Here is a 21,066-nt window from a genome sequence, read left to right as displayed (position 1 = left end):
TAATTAATTACAACAGTTTACCTAGAAGTAATAAAAACACGAACTAGTTTGAGATCACGAACATTACTTTGACACAGGATGTTTCTAATTTTAGAGATATTTAACAAAGCAGTTCTACATATTTGCCAAGATAATGCCACCCTGAGTAAGTATCTTGTTCGACACCACATTTCTAAGATTTTTTTGGGACAGTCAGTTTTCAGTTTTCAGTTTTATTTGTCATATGCAAGTTAGCACAGGGTCAACATTGCAATGAAATGTGTTTGACGAGCAGCAGTCACTCAGCAGCATGGTACAGTAGAAGAAAATATAATAAAATAAAATAAAATAATAAAAAAATAAATCGAAAAATAGTAAAGAGCAAAATATTAGAGAGACGTGGTAAAAGAGAAAAGATGACTAAATATATATGTATCTATAAATATAAATATATGTACACTAGTAATTAAATAAGAAAATCTTGAAAAGAAATATGACGGGGGGGGGGGGCAGATGGGATATTGCACAGGAATGAGCAGCAGAAAATTACAGTATTGCACTTTTAAATATAAATATCAATAACAATAAAGTGGAGTGACCAGTGCAGATTAAACAGAGTCACCTCAGTTTTATCTTAATATAGAAATAGAAAATTAGTAGTCTTCCATGTCTTTATTTCATTTCATAATTGGTAATTAGTCGGTGTGTGTCATCTAGCCTCATAGATAAACAAAGCTGGGCATCATTTGCATAGCAATGAAAATGTATCCCAGACCTTGTAATATTAAGGAAAGTATGGATAATGTAAATAAAATTGGTCCCACCAGAGAGCCTTGTGGAACTTTATGATTAATGTTAGTGTGTGAAGAAGACTCCCCTTTTTACATGAACAAATTGGACTCTGTTAAATAGGTATGATTCAAACCACTGCACCACAGTGCTGTTTGTTTGTTATTCTGTGTCTCATGTCATGCTCAAGTGCCTTGTTCTAATTCCTGTACTAAAATATCGTGTGAAGTTTAACAGCAAACACATAGAGATGAGACTACTGTCTGAGGCCATAAAAGATCATTTTTTAACCTTCACTTGTGCACTTTCTTTACGGTGATGAATTTTGACTGAAATTCTTCAAACAAACCATTCCTCTGCAGATAGTTAATTAATTATTTTACAGCTACCCTTTTAAGAAATTTTGAGATAAAAGAAAGGTTGAACATTGGTCTATACAGTAGTAATAATATTTATAGTTGCTGCACATAATGACATGCCAATGGGATGATTTTGAATGATTTTTCTCTCTAATGGTGAAATTTTTATTTGTGAACGTTAAAGGCTGGGTTCAATAGAGCCCTGATTCTTTCTCAACCTGGCTACAGAGCTGAAAATCAACGAATAGTAAGAAGTCCTTGCTTTAAGGAGGGTAAATGTACCACAAAAAAAGTATTTTTCCAGGGTAAATGAAGGTTTTCTAAATTACTGACACCATTTCCTCCCCATCCTATGAGTTATCTGCTTCAAGGTACACATTTGCGAGTTATATCAGGGAGTCAAGCACATTTGATTTGAGGTTTTCTTTTTCAGAGAAGACACAGCAACCAGGCTTGTACACAGTGAGGATGTAAGCCTGTCTGGGATTAGAGTTTAGGTAGCTTCTCTGCACTTTGGTGGAGACCATAGCTGGACTGGGCATCGGGCATACCGGGCATTTGCCCGGTGGGCCGCTCGTGATTTTTCGTTTTTATGGGCCGATGGGGTTTTATTTCTTTTATTTTTTCAACGGTATAAATGAATAGTGGTGTATTGGCCAGTTGGTCATGATCGACTCTGGGCAGGACCAATTACAGCCGAGGAGGTCGAACTTTAAAGTTGAGGTGAAAAGCAACGCGATTTGTCCCGATCAGCTGATCAGCTGATCGGCTTTTCTCTCTGCGTCAGAAAGAGCAAGCTAGCGGAGGTCGCGCTAAACAACAGAAGCACCTTTAAATTTGATGAGCTGTTGTTAGAATTTATTTAATATTAATTTCTAGTATCAGCTGATGTTTGCTGGAGGGATGAAGGGTTGAAGGGAAGTTATGAACTGTTTCTGAGAGACAAATAACACCAGGATCCTTTTCTAAGTAGCTGACAGCTGGTAACTGTGCAGGGGCGGGTCTAGCAAAGTTATGCCAGGGGGCAGGTAGGGCATTAACAGGAAAGGGGGGAACAAAAAATACGTTTCTTTCTTATTCTCATTTAAAATTTCTAGCTTTTAACAAATAATTATCTGAATCATACAACCAAAGTATTCATCTGATGTCAAATGTACAGAAATCCATTATTGTACATAGTAATTTTTTCAGGGTCCCAACATAATTTCTTCAGAAGTCAGTACTGTATATGATGCCAGTATTTTCCCACATTTTCTAGATACTGTACCAGTACTGTGTAAAATACCATCAAAATTAAGTTTTGATGGTAAGTTTTGAGTGAGGAAGTTTTATTCTTTCTCACCTTTCTTTCTGTCTCCTTTCACTTTTTAAAGGTTGCCATGTTAGAAAAAATATTTTGCCCTGCCATGCTGTTTATTGATGTGGTAAATAAATAGTTTATGAAAATATCACTAAATCTGTCATTTATTATTTTTAATATTCAGTAATGATCATGTCTCACCTCTAGTCTTCTCTGTCTTAATTTCAGGTTTCCACCATGTGTTGTAGAAAGTTCAGGAGGTAAACTAAGCAGTCTTTGGGTTTCGGCTAAGTACTGTTTAGAATACCAGAATAGGGAGGATGGTGTAGGTTTAAGTTAAGTTCTAGATTGATACATATATACCAACAAGACAGTGTACATCACTGTCACAACGACGTTTGTTTTCATTCAAAGGCTTTATGGTTTTTACCATAATACCTGGTGGGCCGGTCTCTAGTCAAAATGCCCGGGCCGATATTTTGTCCCAGTCCAGCCCTGGTGGAGACCAGCTACCAATGCTTTGCAATGTGGTGGCACATGGCACTGAAGGTAACAGTGGAGGAATTACACCTTTGAACTTACAGCACTTTTAGAAGACACCTACTGTATTGAAATGTATTCCCCATTCCTGTGCACTCCAAATAATTTAAATTGAAATGTTATTTAGACACGATCAGACAAAAGAAGTTCCACAGCTGTGTTAATGTACGTGTTTGCTGTGTTTAGCCTTGTTGTAACACATAATTTCCCATATTTGGTATAATAAAGTAGATCTCATCTTATAAAGCTGTAAAACAATAGTATCTTTTATTTGTCTGACATAAAAGTTTATTTTTTAAAGCAAATGTTATGATGTCAGTATATGCTAATAGGTTAGTAAGAATTTATAACTGACTGTAACATGATATCCTTGACAGGACCCATTTTAAAACAATAGCTACAAAAGTTGTTGGGGGTATGGTTAAATAAAAAAACTTCGATTTATGATCTTTATATTTGAGCTGATTGTGTCTCTGCTCCTCTTTATTTGAAAGATGATACCTAAAATCATAAGCTGAAATACTTCTATATTATATTTACTAGTTGAAAACCCACAAAAATAAAAATGACACTATATCTATTGTTTTGACTGTCAGACAATTATGTTTTAATTCAAGATGATTATTATTTGGGGCACCAGCTTTAAAGACCAGAATTTATTGTGAACTGTTGTTGGGTTAGAGATAAAAGTGCATCTTTTGCTCTGTTTGGGTAGATACATGACATTTTTAAGTCACTATTAGCCTTACTAGACTTTGCAAACGTGTTTTGTAAACTGATTTAGCCTATAATGTATAATTATCATACTAATTCAAATACAAATCAGTCACATGTGACATAAACTAGTATAAAAGCAAAGTAGACCTCTTTTCAGCCAGTGTTTAAAGTGTTAAGTCATTTGGCCTTTCACATAGAAAGCTCTTTTTATCCTCATGTGCAGGTCACACATCTGTCCTTAATAAACCCACCGACACAGTGATAATTTCTTTTCATACCATAATAAGAAAGCACATAAAAACAGGAAGTGTGAAGTCTAAAAGGAGAAGCACATACTGAGTGTGATCATGAACAGGAAGCGTGCAGAGAATATGTATGGGCTGGCCTGTTGTGAAAGATCTGTTTTAATAACACAAACAGATGTGAAACTGTCTGAAGGGACTTTCTTCTTATGCCCAACACCCTGATGCAACAGATCAGACCAGGCTACAGAGTCTATACAAAGGCTGACCGTTCTCACACAAGAATATAAACCTAACTAACTAAAATAGATTTATTACACTTACTCACATGTGCGTCATATTCTGGGCCCTGAAATCATGCTCAAACTGACAGCTGGTCCTCTGGGGTAGGGGGAAAAGCATTCCAGGAGCAGCACACATGACTGACGAAGAAATGTGGAAAAATGGGAAGTGAAAACTCTTTATATGTATACATATATGAAGAACAACAAACACACTCATTGAGACAAAGATTTTGTCTGATAGGATACACAAACACACACACTCAAACTTGTTTTCATATCTTAGCGAAGACATCTAATTGACATAATGCTTTCTCTAGCCACTTACTCTAACCCTGACAATCAGAAATGAATGCATAACCCCAACCCTTGGTCTATACCTAACCATAACCTTATTGTAACCATGACGATCCTAAAAAAAATGCCTTCAAACTCATGGGAAAAGGCATTTCATCCCCATAACAGACTGTTGGTCCCCACAAGTATAGTGGCATGCCAATTTTCTGTCCTCACAAAGATGTCTATACATGTACACACACACACACACACACACACACACACACATGTATATTCAAAGATATCTGTCTCAGTGTGGTTGTTTGTTTCCTTGTCTGCAAACTCCTCCTAGACTCATCAGGAGTTCTTCAACCAAACTTGGCATATGAGGAAATCTTAGGCCCCTGAAGGTTCTTATCTACATCAGATAATTTGACGTTATCATGATCCCTAGCAACCGCCTAGCAACCTCCTAGCAACAGACTACAATTACCTGTTTTTAGGATTTATGCACCTATAACACCTTATAAAAACTTCATATAATTTATAGCCACAAAAGTTAAATTATACATGACAGACTATGATGATGTCACGTTACTTGGAAAACACCTAGCAATAGGTCAAAATGACCTCTTTCTAGAGTTCATGTACTTCCAATACATCAGTAGTGTGAATATACCTGCATCTAAAGGCACGCTTGTGTCAAAGTCAGCTGAAATGATTTGTGTAAGCAAGGTTTATTTGTGCACTGTTCATGACTTGATGGACCAGTTCTGCTTAACTTCTGTATAAATCATATCCATGGAGATGGCCACCTTCCAGGTTGTTATTCTGGGTTTTCATTCTTGTGACACAACCCAAAGTAGCCATTTCTGCTTTTCAGATCAGTTTGTACAAACTCATCTAGATTCACTTCTCGTTCTATGAAATAGAAAAGTTACATAGGTTAGGTCACAACAAGTATTTTTGCTGGATGAAAAACCATTTTTTTAACCACTCCTGGCTCCTTACAGTTGCAATGCCTTTTTTTCCCCCCACATTTAAAGTTTTTCAAATTTTCTGTAAGAAGAACAAAACTAAACTAGACAAAAAAAGGGATAGGGATCCACAGATATTTCTGCATTAAATTTCACTATTCAGTCAATTTTCCTTTGAGACCTTACTGAGTGAGATTTTCAAGACACATTCAAAAATGAATAAATAAATGCTCTTCCTGTAAATCGTAAATTGAATATGTTGGACACCTTTAGGGCTAAATCAAACCGGCTGGTGAAAGTAAAACTTGAGAGAGGAAGAGGGGAGTGAAAGGAAAAGAGAAGTGGCTGTGAGGGCTGTGAAGGGAGAGTTCAGGGAATTTTTCTGCCTTACCAACTCCTCTCCCCCTGCTTCCCTTACAGTCTCCACCCCCTGTTCCCTCTGTCTGCGTCAAAGGATTGAAGACAGAAGAGTAGAGAGCAGGAGGAGGGGTGGATTGAGGTCTTTAGCGGAGGAATGTAGCAGTGAGAGAGAACAGGGCTATAAAAGGACAACACTTCCTGCACTGCTGTGATGTCACTACTAAGATATTTCCTCCTTCCTTTGCCTCCAAATCTGACATACTGATGCTGCTATTTCACCTTAATTTCTCTGAATTTCTCCAGTTCCCCTTCTTGCTAAATTTCAAACTATGGAGTTTGTATTTGTTAGAATTATTTACCGAAAGTAACATATGCAGGAATGTTTATTTTACATGCAATGTGAGCAAATTAATTCCTATGCACAAGGCCCGGGAACATACATTTTGTCTACAATTTCACATCCATGCTTCATAAACTATACTATATTTTGTTTTCTTGGCACACACATCTGGATCTGTAATTTGAACATTAATTTACCAAGTAATTGGTTGTGGTCTTTAAGTACATAAAAGCTTCATTATTTTCTTTGTTATGGATTTGGTGAGCTGGATAAAACATAATAAAGCTCATTAGTATTTCAGACAAATGACAGTGATGCTTGAGGGAAATAAAAGTGTAATTAGGTCTTTGTAAATAAAGTCTTGTAATCACTGTCTGCTATTTAAATTGGCAGCATATTGAACTTTAGATTAAAATGAGTTTTTAATAATATGTGAAGCTAGTTGTGCTCAGCATTCATCTACGTAAAGGGCCAGGCTGTGATTTTTAAAAAGCACATCATCGACATAACAGCTTACGCACCTTCCTGAATACGACTAACTACATTTGAAATCACTAGATGCTTTTTTTCAGTGCTTTTTCAAGTCTTTGGTGTTCCAGATGACTTCTACTAAGTATTGCACTATTGCAGTTTTGTCTCCCGTTTAATCTTTTCAGGTCTCCCCCTTTTAATTGCACGTGAAAGTGAATCATAGCGATGATTCAACAAGGTTGACTCCTCACGCTTCTGTGCAAGGATCAGCACCACTGTGAGCACAGGATGTTTAACAGTAGAGGGCAGTAATATAGCATTAAAGTGGACTAAAATATCGTTCAACAATACAAGTAGGATAATAAAATGTGAGCTTGTCTATATAGATTTTGTTAGACCAGCTATTTTACTGTAAGTTTCTGGTGAACTGCAGTTGCTTCAATATTATTGCTTCAATGATTAAATGATGGAAACTCTAAGGGCGAATGCCTTTAAAAACATCAAATAAGTGTTTTTAAGGTGTTTTAATGCATGTTAACCCCTTCGGGCTTTATCTTTTCCAAGAAGGAAAAAAAGGCAGTGTTTTCTAGTGACCTCGTTGGTAAAGTAGAAGTTACATAACGTACTCCGTCACGCTCTGAATGGTTGACGAAGGCTTGAGGTTGAAATATTACTCAACTACAATGCTTAATCTGCATGTTATGACAGACAGGGAGGGAAGAGACCGTTTTTGCAAAGCTATAAGTAAATTACAATCATACTCTGCTTGAGTTTACTTACTGAAACATGCAGAGACTCATACTAGCACATTTTGATGGTAGAAATTTTACTTCATTTTATTTCCAGACAGCTTGGCCAAAAGGATTTGATTGCCAAAGGTTGCAAAGTTCCTCCCAAACTGGATGAAGTTGAAAACAAGCTGCTGAAAGAGCCTCTTTAATACATGTAATAAAAGCAAATTCAAGCTCTTTTAGTTTTCCAACTTTAGTCCCTGAGTTTCACCTTGAATTGAAGTTTCACCAAGTTAACTTTTAAAATGATTTATAAAGCTCATACTGAGTGATACCTTTGGAACCAAGTTTTTGTATCATTTACTTTACTATCAGTCTGCTTGTGTTTATGATGAGAATGAAAGGCTGTTTTGACCTTTTGAAACTATTGCTCAAGTGTCTTGGGATAAGACTATCTCAGTTATGGTTTTACCTTTAGACTGTATTGCATACAATTGCTTTGATAGACCTCACTTCAGTGTGTATGTGTGTGTGTCTGTGTGTTCCTCTATGTATGCGTACGTGCCTTACGTGTATAGTGCTCAGAATCAGATGACTTGGGTAAGGTCAGTTTTGACAGTAACAGCCGTGGTTGATCAATAACTATTTCACAGAAAGCAGTGGTAATGTTAGCCATGTGTGTGTGTTGCAGTTCAAATGACTGTAACAGGCTTAAAAGACATCGTGAAACGAAGAGTTAAACAAACACAGAAGAAATAATTAAACAGATTAATTACTATGACTTAAAATGCTTCCAGGAAAAGTACACTTCGCTGCACATGTGAGCTACATTAAAGTTCCATAATAGAAATTACTTAACCACAATGGCCAGCTTTTCTATATTTTCATATATTTTCACAGAACATTATGTTAATAATAAATTAAACAGTTTTTTCGTCTTCATTATTTGGTCTCATAAGAACACTTTAATGGACTTTAACCAGTCTGGCCTTATAGAACAGGCTGTGAAGTTGTGAGCACACAAACACCCACTCATTCCTGCTTTTTTGGCTTACTGTTTACACTTTGTGGTCATTGTCCATCACCATAGCAACACATCCTGCTATTGATCAAAAGGGGAACAAAGTTGGAAGGCACAAGGCTATGAGGTTCACTCGGAGTCTGAAATCCAGCCCTTAAAGAATCTGAAGTATATTGACAAAAAAAAGAAACCTCAATCATAAATTTGGTTTTATTGTTTGAACATAAAGGGTGTGAGTTAGGATCATAGCAAAGCTATCTTAGGGATTGGTATACCATACTTTTTTCACTCATGATTTCCTAAGGTTGCGGTGTTTTGTTCAGATTAGTGAAGTTTGCAAATGTGAAGTTTACTCATTTTTGTTCAGGAAATGTCAACACAAGCAAAGCATTTGTCACTCTGTTAATATTGGGAGTGTCATGTGTATCGACACTATATAACCACATGACACCGTGATGTGGTTACATGTAACTCTGGTTACTAAATGATCTTGGTTATTTGTAGTATGTAGGAGACAGACAGCAAACAAGTTGCCTAAACTCTTTTTATTATAGCTTTTCAAGTCATTCGAGTGTCACTATCATATAATCCTGTGGCTGGGATAAGCATGTATGGTCACCACAAACAAACCTCACCAGAATTTTTGTGGAAGCAGATGGAGAGCAATGACAGTGTTACCAGTAATACGAGTTAGTAGGAAGAAGTGTCTCTAAAAAAGAACCGATTTCTTAGGCTCTTAACTTGGAGGGGGAATTGAACCCTCCCACATTTCTTGGAAATCCTGATTCAAAAGATCTCAAATGGGAAAAATTCCCACATCATATTTATCTCAACAAGCTGCAAAACTATAATCAGATACATCAATGATTTGTTGTTTTTATTGTTCTAATCTCGTTATACAGTACATATTAATGTGTCAGACTATTTCACACTTATCTCCCACATCGTCACAAGTGCCTCTTCTGTGTGTGTTCTCAGATATTCTGGGTGTTACTGTAAGCAGGACTTTTGTTATTCCAGATCCCAATCTTGCTAGACAGCGTACACTTCTTTGACAGTATGAGCCCGGGGGCAGTTTGCGCAACAGTCTCAAGGGGAATGTAATGTGGAAATTGCAACAGAGTGTTTTAAAAAACGCCTCCTTAACTCGTAAATGTGCCTTACAGAAACAGTGACGACAGAAAAAAGATAATATTTTTTCTTCCATGAGATTTCCCACTGCTCAGTTTTCTATAAATGCTTTTTTGATATGTAAAAAGCAATTCTCCATTTGCTTTGAACAGTTACACTAAAAACAATACCCTAATATCCAACATTCAATTTAATGCACTGCTGCAAAGAGCTGCCAAAACATTGTAGGTTTTACCTGGAAATAAAAAGCTGTGTGATAGTGTGTATAAACAAGGTAATCTAAATACCTGCCTGTATACACAACAAAGATGTATGGCACAAAACAGAATCGGGAGAGAAAAAGTGGAGGACAAAAGGTCAAGGTTCCATATTCAGGAGACTTGTTATTATTTAGCTGTAATGCAGCAGAATGTATATTTAAGTGTAACATGTATAGGCTTAAACACATTCAAAATCTTGATCTCATTTCAAATAATGTAGAAAAAAATCCTCAAAAAGTATTTGTGATTCTGGCTCAGAGGTTCAGCAGATTTCCCTCCATTTCTTAAAATCTGGTGCTACTGAAAATACAGGATTTCCTACCAACACATGTAGAAGTCAAAGTGGTGGTGTTTTAATAATGGTTGCTTCCATTTAAGGGGAAGCCCAGCTCCAATGTGTCTAACTGAAACACTTAACAGAACTGAGCCTTGATCGGTCCTTCCTTTCTGTAACTACAGGAAGTTTCTGAACTCCACATGTCAAGATTCAAGTCTGATTGAATGCGTAAGCTGTAAATAACACGAGTCCAAAACATCAGCGTACAATCATTTCTTTATTGAGAAATTTTTTTTAAAATGTATTTTTCTTATTTTCAGGCAATCAAAAATATAAGATTCTCTTTTCTACTTTGCTTTTTCTCACATTTGGATTTCACAAACAGTTTAGTTTTTTCTCCATAAATAAAGTACAAAATACAATTTTCTCTAAATGCAAATAAATATCATAATAAATATATCAGTTTAAGTTAAACAACACAAGTAACCAATAACCAAAAGGAATACTGCGGTGTTCCCTGAACCAGGCTGTCAAACACAAGGGGGAAATAAAAGATAGTGTGCAATTTACAAAGTAGCAAATATTACAGAATGTTTTACAGAATCAAATGTTATTAAGTGTGTCGGGATACATATATTCAGATTTGAATTCACTGACATACCTTATTTGTATTAGAGCACTTTGATCTTTGAGCATTCTGCAAGTTGTATTTGCTTCCACGTCTACAAAACGACAGACACACACATACACTCTCACATGCATATTCTGTACAAGGCACACATGCGCACACACGTCCACACACAGACAGAGTGAAGAACGAAGCTTTGGTTGAATGCTACTGAGAGATTTGACAGGTTCTCCCTTTAGAATTAGCTGTAAAGTGCATATCACAGACACATGTCAGGTCTCACTGGTAAAGGCTACTGAATCACACATACTGTTTGTGGCACAGAGCATAAATAGCCTATTAGGTAGGGAAAATATTCAAGGCACAGGAATCACACTGATTATCACCAAAGCTATTTTGATCACTACCAACCAGAGTATTCACTGGTAATGTCAAGACCTGCAGATGAGTTAATTTTGACGGAAGACCGCATATAAAGGTCTTATAAGCTACATATTATGTGTTAAGTATAAAAATAGATTGATAACATTTGGGTACTTAAATCATCTCAGTATGTGTAGTTTGTCTAAGATGAGCTCAACTTTACAAACATAAATTAAGAACTTTAAGTGTTATTGTCGACTTGTTCTGAACAGTTCTGGTTGTGAAAAGTCCAGATATACAGAAAAGTTAAAAAGTCATTTATCTTTTGTTATTTCCCTTTGGATCCATTTAGTCAGACAGGGATAGGCGTTCAAACACAGTAAGCCTCTTGGTGGCTGAGCCATCAAAGGTCGGAGACTCGGTTCCACTGGAACTGCTGCTGCTGTAGGACTCCTCCAGGGAGTCCTCAGAGGAGAAACGCTGCAGTGAAGGCTTTACGAATGTTCCAGCAGCTGGAAACAGCATACTGCTGTCCTGGTGCTGCCCTTCCTTCACGTTGGTGAAGACACTGGTGTTGTTGCTACTGAAATTATTTCCATGACCACACACACAACGTGAGACCTGTGGCTCCAAGATGAGAGGAATGTTATGGATGTCTCCAGCGCTCATACGGGTTTGCTGGCTGCCAAACGGGAATGCTGCTGCCTCACGCTGCACAGAGTCAAACACTGGGGAGAGAAGGTCAGTAGGAGGTGGAGAAACAGAGGGAGCACGGCTGAAACCGTGGTTAGGATCATTGAAGACCGAGGGGAATGATGGAGGGGAAGAGCTGCGAGAAGAGCCCAGAAACCCAGCGAAGCTGACACTCTGGCGGAGCTGGTGCCGTGGATTGTGAACACTGGGTGTTGTGGTAGTTTGCTGCCGCTGGAATTTGGTAGACATTAACGGAGCATCGCTGATTTTCTCCTCATGGATGAAGTGGCAGCGTGAACCATAGGGGCAGTAGCCAAAGTTATAGAAGGTTCTGCAGGGCTCTGTCTTGTACTTTGGGTGGCGGTACAGTCCTCTTAGTTCTGCCTCACCATGGGCAAACTGGCACTTGCTGCCGTACTTGCAGCTGCCAGTCTCCTGGAAGCCACGGCACAGCTCAGTTTTGTAACGGTTAGAGGACACCATTGGTTGGGTCTGGGCAGAAACAGTAGATGAGGGAGGGAAGCCTGGTGGGGGAGGCACAGTAGTAGCAGTAGGGCCTGAGGGAAACAGCTCCGAGTTCTTCAGCTGTCCAAACGAAGAGAGAAGGCTGCTGCTGGATTCGGTTAGACTCATGGAGCGATCGGGACGGAAAGGGAGCTGTTTCTGTGTGGAGACGGGGGCCGGGCCCCAGATGGTTGGCCAGAGAGAGCTGCCATTGTCGTCATTATTAACATGCTCAGTGCTCATGTTGAGGCTCAGAGAGCCAGGAGGGGAAGGGGTGAAAAAGGAGGCAGACCGATGGCTGCCCCCTTCGTTCAAGGCCAGATTGATCAAGTTCTGTAACAGACAGAGGAGACTGTTAGAATCCAAAACAATATATGTCTAAAATTAATGAAATGCTGAACATTTTCAAAGTCGTTCTATAAAGCTTTATTTAGGATATTTGGTTAGAAAAATGACAAACAAATAATAACAACAACAATAACAATAATGTAGCCAAATTAAATTGAGATTAACTGAAATAATCTAAATGAATAAAATCATAGTTTGTGATTTTCCATTACTTTGCTGATACAGGAAGATTAAACTGGGGCACACAACCAACTGAGCAGCTGACCGTCTAAGTCATCTCATTATGTCTTAAATCACAAAGTGAGGAGGCCGTCTGTCATTTCAAAAGGTGTTCGCATCAAAACACCGTTTGGCACAGCAATAAAATGAGCAGAAATAAACACCAGTTACTTTGTATAAGCAGTCAGAGCGCCATCCGCCAACTACAAAAAGCGCTTTTCAAAACAAAAACAAAACACTGAAGTAGTTTGACTCACCTTTGCGAAGATATCGTCGAGCATTTCGGACATCCTTTTGGCAACAAGATAAGGACTCAGGTCTCAACTCCAGTTGACTGTTGGATATATGTCCAGTCTTAAAAGTTAATGGTCCAGTCTCTCCTTTTTAAAACGATATTTAAAGGCCCCTCCTATAGTGGGAGGAGTTTCCATTCCCCCTTCCGGGATGACGCTGCTGGTGCCTCAAGTTTCATATGAGCTAAGACATGGGCGGTACCTAAACGGTAGAAGCGAGAGAGAGAGGAAGCGAAGAAAGAAAAAAAGTGTATTTTTAACTAGTTGTGTGAAATGTGTCAATTTTGTAGGCATACGAAAGCAAGGGGGGCTATTTACATAGATCTCATACCCACTCCAAACCTAGAGCACACACGCACACTTGTTTTTCTGTTTTTGCTCTTATTCTGTACCAATTAGTGTGAATGATTTTAACCGCACAAACTCTGTGATATTTTTTAAAACCCAAAGCGCTCAAATGTAAAGTGGCAAAGAAGGCTGTTTATTTAAGATGAATACACTGACTCCTTTCATCTCAAAGTACAGGCGCATCTGTTCTGTAGTAAACTCTGTGGTAGTTAATATATAGTAGTAAACATGCAGGCATATACTCATATATGACTAATGCCCAACTTTCTGGAAGTGCCATCAATCATCTCTGATCACATCCCATGTCACCTCTACATTATATCTTTCGCTTACATTACATTACATATACATTACTGTACTTTCTTGTTTACCAGAATACATGCAGCTACATTTCCCCATCTGTGGTCTGGTTTCTGCTGTGCACCAGAGCCCCAGCAGAGTCTAACCATTACCAGAACACAGACAATAGAAGCATTGATTACATATGAAAGAAACCAATAGTGGTCTCTTATTGGTGGTAGAGTCTGATGAATAACTCCTTCACGTCATGTGTAGCCACACGTTTTTGAAGCTGTTTTAATGCAAGGTTTGCACACATGCCCCACTTTGGATGGCCCACAATGGAAATGAAGCTGACACATAAACTTGACAAACAAAACTGACAAAGTAATTACCAGAAGCATATTGTTATTAGTGTATAACCATTTTTTCTTTCCACAGTGAGTATTGTGTTAGCTATGTTTTTCTGTCTTTCTCACAGGCATAAAAAAACATGTTACATTAACACTAAACTTGTTTATAATATTCAGGGGTGATTTTTTTTATATAGTACAACTGTATAAACACTCTGATTCACACATTGCATGGGCCGGTTTCACACAGTGTCAAGTGTGAACAATAAATGCTCATATAGTCTGTACCCTGACAGCTGAAGCAAAAGATTTCAAGCCCTTCTTTATTTGCATTTTGTTTATTATGACTGTGACATAATATAAATATCCCATGTCTCTTGGTCTAGTTGAGTCCATTCAACCACAGTCATGGTGAAGACGGTTAACAGACAATGACCACTAACACTGTTTACAAGGAGAGTAATCTACAGAGGGTTATTGGTGAAATGGCTGCCTGTTCACGGAGCGTAGTATCGAAAGCTATTGATGGAAATTTGACTTGAAGGGAAGATTATGATAACAAAAGGTGCACAAGCAACAGGTATGACTGCATAGAGAAGATCATCAAGAAAAGTCAACTCAAGAACGTTGGAGAGCTACACAGGAAGTGGCGCCACCACAGAGAGAGCTGTCACATTCCTGATATCTTAGAAACCTCCCATAGTGGGCTATCATAAGAAGGAAGATGAGACACCCCAAAGTAAAAAAAAAATTAACAAGAGCTGGAGGCCACCGTCAAAGTGGCCTGCTACAAGCTTCAACACATTGGTAATTCGTAATAAAGGTGCCCCAGCTAAGCACTGAGTGCATAAGTGAACACACTATCACTAGCATCTATAATGCTCGTTGTTTTTTTTAAACGCAATAGTACATCATTTCACGCATGTCAGTAAATCTAATAGCTTCTGTTTTTTCTGCAAAACTGCTAAGCTGTTATCAGCCAAATGAAACACCAGATTTTTTTTGTCGCTACTGCTGCGTCATCAAGTCACATGAGTCATATTTAGTCTAGTAAATGACGGCAAATATATTCTGATCACAGTTGTGAAACAGTAGAAAAGTCACAGTAAACAGAAGCTGGGTGCCATGAGAAATGAAAAAAGAGCCACAGGATTTTTTTTAAAAAAAACTTTGCATTGTAAATCAAAAGTATTCAAACAGACTCAGCAAATCCTTTACTCCAAATCAAACGTAGCTCCTAACTGAAATGAAAGAGTTTTGCTCAACCAGGGGAATTATTAATGCATAAGAGGTAAGACTGGATCAACATTGGAAAAGATATCTTCACATATAACATAAGTCTAGTAAATTAAACCAAAGCAGAAAATGAAAATACAGAAGTACATTGCTAGTAAATTAAGAGCGTGAATAAAGTTCCCACTTCTGTTTCAAGAAACACTGAGCTATAGCCAACCATAGAGTTTCGCTACAAGTTACCGCCAGAACATTTGGATGCTCTTCTTGCTCTCACTGTACTTTCTTAAGTGTATTCCCTCACAACACCTCTCTGTATGTATTTTCGAGCCAACTCCTTACTGTCATCTACATTTTCTCACTGTTAAATGCATAATATTTGAGTTTTTTTAAGTTACTGCGATGAGTTGCGTTTATTTTCGTTTTAAATCATTCTTGGATACCACGTTGTATAAATGTGCAAGAGGGTTTGGTGAGAATCACAATCTATACCATGTACACAACTCACAGGCCTCACATGCACGCCGACACTAACAGTGCAACTCAAGCCAAACGAGCCTCTCATGTTCAGCTATTAATAACTGCAGCTCCATATAAATAACCCCTCTGCATTTGATACAAAAAAGGCTGTCAAGAGGTCGTGCAACAATTGTTCCCATCTTTGCTGAAAAATTTAGTTCGTCAGCAGGCAAGTAAGCGGGCACAGACATGAGGGATGCAAAATACCAGCACTGACATCTTGTATATGTATATTTTTCCTTTGTTTGTATGTCTAAATGTGGGTTACCTTACTCTACTGGTTTCTAATGAAAGTCTTCCCGGTTGCATAAATTTTCTTTTGAACAGGGAGTGTCACGTAGCGTTATATTCAGAAAAAATGCTGATGGTGCTTTCCAGGTTGTTGTTGTGTTTTTTCTTTCCTTGGTGACTAAGAGAGTCTGTGCCCAGTGCCAAGTTTTCCAGTAGGATGATTTTAGTGACACACCAGCAGACTGGAAGTCTTGTAACATGTTAAAACATGGTTGCACATTTAATTTAAAGGAAATTATCCCTATGAGGGAGGGAACTGTGGGAAAATTGTAATATGAGAAATGAAGACAATACTATGTATGACTGGGACTAATCCACAGAAAATTAAATTAAGTATCCATGAGCTTCTGAGTGCTCATGAGGTTTATTTAAACATCTAGTAATGCCAGTAGGTCCTTTTCCACAGGTAAAAAGCCCAGACTTAAAAGCAAATATTCAATATGTGTGGGGAAAACCCCCACCATACAATGCAAGTATGAATATTTTTATTATTCCCATATTAAGCATGAAACCTAATATGAAATAATTATGAAATGGAAAATCTTTACAATATGATTTTTATCTTATTAATTTATTGCCTTATGAAAGGAATATGCTGCCATTTGAATTTTATGCAGTCCTGTGCCCAAACACTAGCTCTCAATTCTTTAGCTTTGCCTGTCACTTAGATGTACAGATGGGTCATTAACTAAAACAGGCCTGTGTTTACCCTTTTAACCATCCCCTATATGACCGGCTTTTACATTAACCTGCCTTTGCAAAATAGATCACTGTTTAAAGATTTATAGAAAGTCTCCTGGGGTAATTTTAGATAATGTTATCCCCGCAGCTAAGCGAGTGATAATTTATAGCCTAATTACAGAGCTGGTGGGAAAATTCTCAATCTTGAAAATATCTCTAGCTGGCAAAAATATATTAGAATAGTAAATACACCCAAATATGCTGTATTTTATTCCTTAAGGTTCATTATTCAGGAAACAACAAGTGCACATAGAGGAGGGAAACTGGAGGGAACTTTTTAGGCGTTTGACTCACCATGAATGGCTGTAAACTGCCAAGTCATCATCATGTGCTTCAAGATGACTGGCAGGTGAGGTCAACATATATGGGAACACACAACCTGCTATGGTTTCCATACTGCCTCTGTGTACTTATTTGCATAGAAGCTTCTTCAGCTTTATCTCTTTAGCTTTTCATTTCCTCTGTCCCTCTGTCTTAGGTCAAGTTGTAAGTAAAGCCCCCGATAAATACGCTCTGCCCAGCTTGCCTCTCTAATAAGAGATACTTTGCAAATATTTAACCATGCCCTCCATAACATTGCTATGGTGACATGCCAAACATTGCACGCCTAAATGGGCACAGGTTCAGCAGTTACTTAGCGACAGCTGTGGAGCAGGTTTGCAAAGCTAATACGGCTGACACAGAAATATGATGAAGCCAAGCTGCTCCTGATTCTAAATTTAATAGTTGATTCATCACGGTGAAAGGCCACGGAGGGAATTGCGAACGAAGAGGAGAAATAGGAGCATTAGAAGGGAGGGAGGAAGGGATTTTAGCTGCTGACATTATGATGAGGGAAAGTACCTGTATCCCCAAATGAATCCCAGACACACTGTTTTTCCATCTTTATCTATGTAACAATTATGGATTCTTCTGTGTGGCGTGCACCGGAAGTGCACCGACCACACAGTACCACAATGTACTCAGAATATGCAAAGACATGTGCTAAGATGAGGATCATTCGACTTAACAAAAGTGGTCTTTAAAAGAACTGAAAGAACAAAATGTCCCGACTAAAGTCAAACTATAGATGCTGATTTAGAGCAGAGGTAAAAAGCCTGCTGCATGTAAATCATTTAAAATCTCCAGAACACTGTAAACAGTGAACAACAACTTTTGACATAAGAGTTGCCCAATCATTAGTCAAACTGCTAAAATCCTGTTTTGCCTCGCCTGCTTTCGATTCTAGTCATAGCAGGTTGTTTTTTGCTTTCATTGTACAAACACAGGTGTGTTTACTTCTGTTATTGTGTTTTTTAATTGACATTCATTTTTTAATAACTTAATTGTGTACTTTAGTGTATATTTGTTGTTGACTTTTATGTTTAATGTGTATTTTGTATTTTGCATAGCTTGTATGGAGGTTGTTTTAAATATGCTAAATATGCTACATTAAAAAAAAGTATATATACATCTCTCTCTCTCTCTCAAATTTAATGAAACTGTTCATGTTTTTCATGGGATTAACTGCATATTTATTTAATTAACCGTTTATAATTATTTATTTACCAAAGGTCAGAAAAAAAACAAATGCTAAATGCACTAAAGAACCAAATTTTCACCAAAATCATACCCTATATCAACAGAGATTGCAAAAAAATTAAGAACAATAAATATTAAATGGGTGAAAAACCCAGGCAATTCTATGGAGCGCTTATGGATGATAACATTTTCCAGAGATTCCCTCATAATCTTTACTCTGGGTTTGGGATGAGTGTCACTTAGCAGTGCCACAGAGACGACGTGTAATGGATAGAAAATTTTCAGTTTAGGGAGTCTCAGTGAATGAGAATATAGCTGAAGGCCACATGTAGAAATGCTCCCATAAAGCAAAAGTGTGAGGTTGTTACCTGGAATTATATGTGAAGGCATGCAGTTTGACACAACAGACCAGTAATGTAGTAAATGTTGACTGTAGCGTGTGAAGTCATGAGTCATCTGCTAATATGTTTTACATGTTTCAAAATGTAAGTATGACTTTTTGTTAGAGTTTGAGATTTATGGATTCAAACAACTGTGGTGTTTGTGATTGTTTTGGTGCTGCTTTATGGTTCTTGTACCCTTAGTGAGGCGAAGTTTCTTTGTGTGTGATTTTTTGTTTTGTTTTGTTTTTTTCTTGTTTGTTTTTTGTTTCTTTTTAAAGACAGTCTTGTCTGGCAGCTTTAGCAATCAGAATCATGATCTGAATTTACTGTTGTGCCAAAGATAATTGTTTTTGCTAAGATAACTCTATAGGGTCCTTTTGTTAGTGTTTTTCTTTTTTTGGTCTTATTTATTTATTTATGTATTTATTCATTATGCTTCACAGGTGACAGTTAATAATACATTTCTACAAACAACAAAGAGTCAAATTCCACAGTGATGTCGTACTGTACCAGTGTATGACTCAAACTGTGAATATAACAAAACAAGTAACAAGTAAAGCCTAAACCATGAAATAATAACGAGGATTCAAATCTTCTGAAACTGAATTGTTTGTAAAAAAAAAAAAAAAAAAGAAGCATATATGACTTTTAATTTATTTATTTAGATTTCTGCAATTCATTTTAAAAAATCTATTGTGTTATTTTATTAGTTTTTTTGAGAGAAAAAAAAAGTCTTACTGATTATGTAAGGGTCTCAGAAACTCGTGTATCTAATATGAAACACTTGGCGTTATAAATTTAGGAACCATACTTCACATTAAACAAACACAGTTCATTAAATTTAGGTAAGTTAGGTACTAATCTGAGGATGACTGAGGTAAAAATTCGGATTAATCCATCTGTTCAAAATCCCCACATTTTGTAAAAATTGCAGGCGTATGTGTCAGTTCGGTTCATATGCTGCCATATGCTACAAGTAATTACCAGTAATCTGGGGGTTAAAACAGATGATGACTCATTACAATGATTTGCGTATGTGTCATCCTTGTGAAACAACAAACAGACTGTCATTTGTCAGCCTTTCTGCCGTGTTTTTCTTTCTCAATTATTGAAACCATTTTCCATAAACATGTTCCAGTGCTTTTAGCTTCAGTTTCTTTTTTATTACGTCTGATCTGGAAAGTGGTGTGAATAATCTTTTTCTACAGAAGATTTCAAAAGTCGGTGTCAAAACTAATTTACACTTTATACAGCTATATGAAGATTAATCATACAGAAAATGAACAGCTATAGTGCATAACAGATGTAAGGTTTATGGTACCTTTCCCCTGAACCAACAGTACTGATAATTATCAAAATCTTTCTTTTTATGTTTCTGTAATGGCTAATCCACCACTATGTGCAACATCTTTAATCAAATATTTTTGCTAAAAGATAATTATAATTTTTATCCATTAGTTTTCAAATTTACTGTTTTACAAAAAAGCAGAAAACTAGTAAACCACATTATTTTTTGATTAAGATGCCAAGTTACAGTTATTCACTTGCAATCCTGAACAGAAAAATTAGTTTTAGTGGTTGCATGTTATGCTTAATTAATTACTGATTTCTGAAAGTACAGTGTGGCTGTTCAATTTGGATATAAAAATATGAATTCTGTTTGTTATTTGACTGATTAATGGCAATATAATTTTTTGTTTGTCATCTTGTTTTTATGACAAATTGTCTACTAAATTTGGTAAGTTCTATACAAATAACTTATAATGATACCAATCCCAGTTTCACATAATTAAATTACATTATTAAAACTGCACAGGTGAAAAATACAGAACTATGAAATGAAATCTTTCAAGACAAAACCAAGTTTTAAACTTGGAAAAATAGACAAAAGGGACATAAGATGTAAACAAGGTAAAGGTTTATCATGTGACACAGATCAGCATGAGGCTGGACTGGTCAAACTTGCTTCTGCAGATTTTTTTTTCAATGGTAGGGTAAGATGTAATGCAGATAAACAACATAACATGCAACAAGTTCGACTGTACTAAAAGGTTCCTTTAAAGGCGTCTATTTTATGTATTAAGATAAAAAAGTGAAAACTGTGTTGTGAACGACAACATTTCTTCAGGGCTAAGACAGGCCTATACAGTAATATCTCTACACTTGACAAAAAAACAAAAACAAAACTAAGTAATAAAAAATAAACCAAACTAAATCAAATCAAACCACCATCATTGTAGCATTACATTAGGTTTTGTGTTTCAGCCTAATGATGGCCTCCTTCTCTTTATCTCTTTGT

The 21,066-nt window shown here is 37.1% G+C and overlaps 1 protein-coding gene across 1 annotated transcript; it reads right to left on the bottom strand.

Annotated features, from left to right (window-relative positions):
• Positions 1-10,309: 10,309 nt before the first annotated feature.
• Positions 10,310-13,198, bottom strand: zgc:162730 (uncharacterized protein LOC564559 homolog). The gene is made up of 2 exons (XM_031743150.2): positions 13,064-13,198; positions 10,310-12,572 (listed from the first exon to the last, which is right to left on the bottom strand). The coding sequence occupies exons 1-2, from the start codon at positions 13,094-13,096 to the stop codon at positions 11,391-11,393; spliced, it is 1,215 nt and encodes a 404-aa protein (XP_031599010.1). The 5' UTR covers positions 13,097-13,198; the 3' UTR covers positions 10,310-11,390.
• Between the last annotated feature and the right edge of the window lie 7,868 nt (positions 13,199-21,066).

Source organism: Oreochromis aureus, linkage group 14 (genome assembly GCF_013358895.1).
Source record: "Oreochromis aureus strain Israel breed Guangdong linkage group 14, ZZ_aureus, whole genome shotgun sequence".
Classification (NCBI taxonomy): Eukaryota; Metazoa; Chordata; class Actinopteri; order Cichliformes; family Cichlidae; genus Oreochromis; species Oreochromis aureus.
This window is presented reverse-complemented; position numbering and strand designations above follow the sequence as displayed.

Coding starts and splice junctions, on each gene's coding strand:
- zgc:162730 (XM_031743150.2), bottom strand. CDS start 13,096: ATGTCCGAAATGCTCGACGATATCTTCGCAAAG. Junction 12,573..13,063: donor TCGACGATATCTTCGCAAAG/GTGAGTCAAACT, acceptor TGTCTGTTACAG/AACTTGATCAATCTGGCCTT.